The 566-nt window shown below is 41.3% G+C and overlaps 1 protein-coding gene across 5 annotated transcripts in view; it reads left to right on the top strand.

Moving 5' to 3' along the window:
* bcam (basal cell adhesion molecule (Lutheran blood group)) overlaps nt 1–566 on the top strand; it is a 54,166-nt gene that overhangs the window by 46,437 nt on the left and 7,163 nt on the right. For 2 of the 5 annotated variants that reach the window (XM_032518676.1, XM_032518675.1), the window contains exon 14: nt 451–483. The exons of the other annotated variants lie outside the window; for them this stretch is intronic. In XM_032518676.1, the coding sequence (XP_032374567.1) occupies nt 451–483 (33 nt within the window). The remainder of the gene's footprint in view (nt 1–450; nt 484–566) is intronic. 5 annotated transcript variants of the gene reach the window in all.

Raw genomic sequence — 566 nt, 5'->3', positions numbered from 1 at the left:
CACACACACACACACACACACACACACACACACACACACAGAGTCCATCAGCTGTACTGTAATCTTGTATATTTGCCCTCTTGCTACCGAACACTGTGGATATTGTAAATTGTTATTCTTCTTCTCTTGTCACCTTTGTATGATGTCTGTCCTATATTTTGTGGATGCTATTACAACTTTTTGTGGCCCCTTGGGGACAATAAAGGAATATATTCTATTCTATTCCTTCCTTTCCTCTCTTTGTTTCGTCACTGTGTCTCCTTTTTGGTCATGTCTTCTTTCCGACTACCTTCTTATTTCTCACTTTTCCTTTTCGCTGGGGTGCTGTGTGTGTAGGATTTAGAAACCTTAGCTTTTCTGTGCGTATGCTCTTTGTGGTGTGTGTGTGTGTGTGTGTTGTGATTGGTGCTTGCTATGCTATGAGACTGAGAAACTCTCTTTCTCTTAAAGTGCTGCTCTCTGGAAACCCTGTGCTTAAGTCAGGTCTGTATTGCTAACCCTATTCACATGTGTTTGGCATTCGTCTAGAACTATACGTCAATGTGTGTGTGTTTGTTTGTGTGTGT

This window comes from Etheostoma spectabile, chromosome 6 (genome assembly GCF_008692095.1).
Source record: "Etheostoma spectabile isolate EspeVRDwgs_2016 chromosome 6, UIUC_Espe_1.0, whole genome shotgun sequence".
Classification (NCBI taxonomy): domain Eukaryota; kingdom Metazoa; phylum Chordata; class Actinopteri; order Perciformes; family Percidae; genus Etheostoma; species Etheostoma spectabile.
This window is presented reverse-complemented; position numbering and strand designations above follow the sequence as displayed.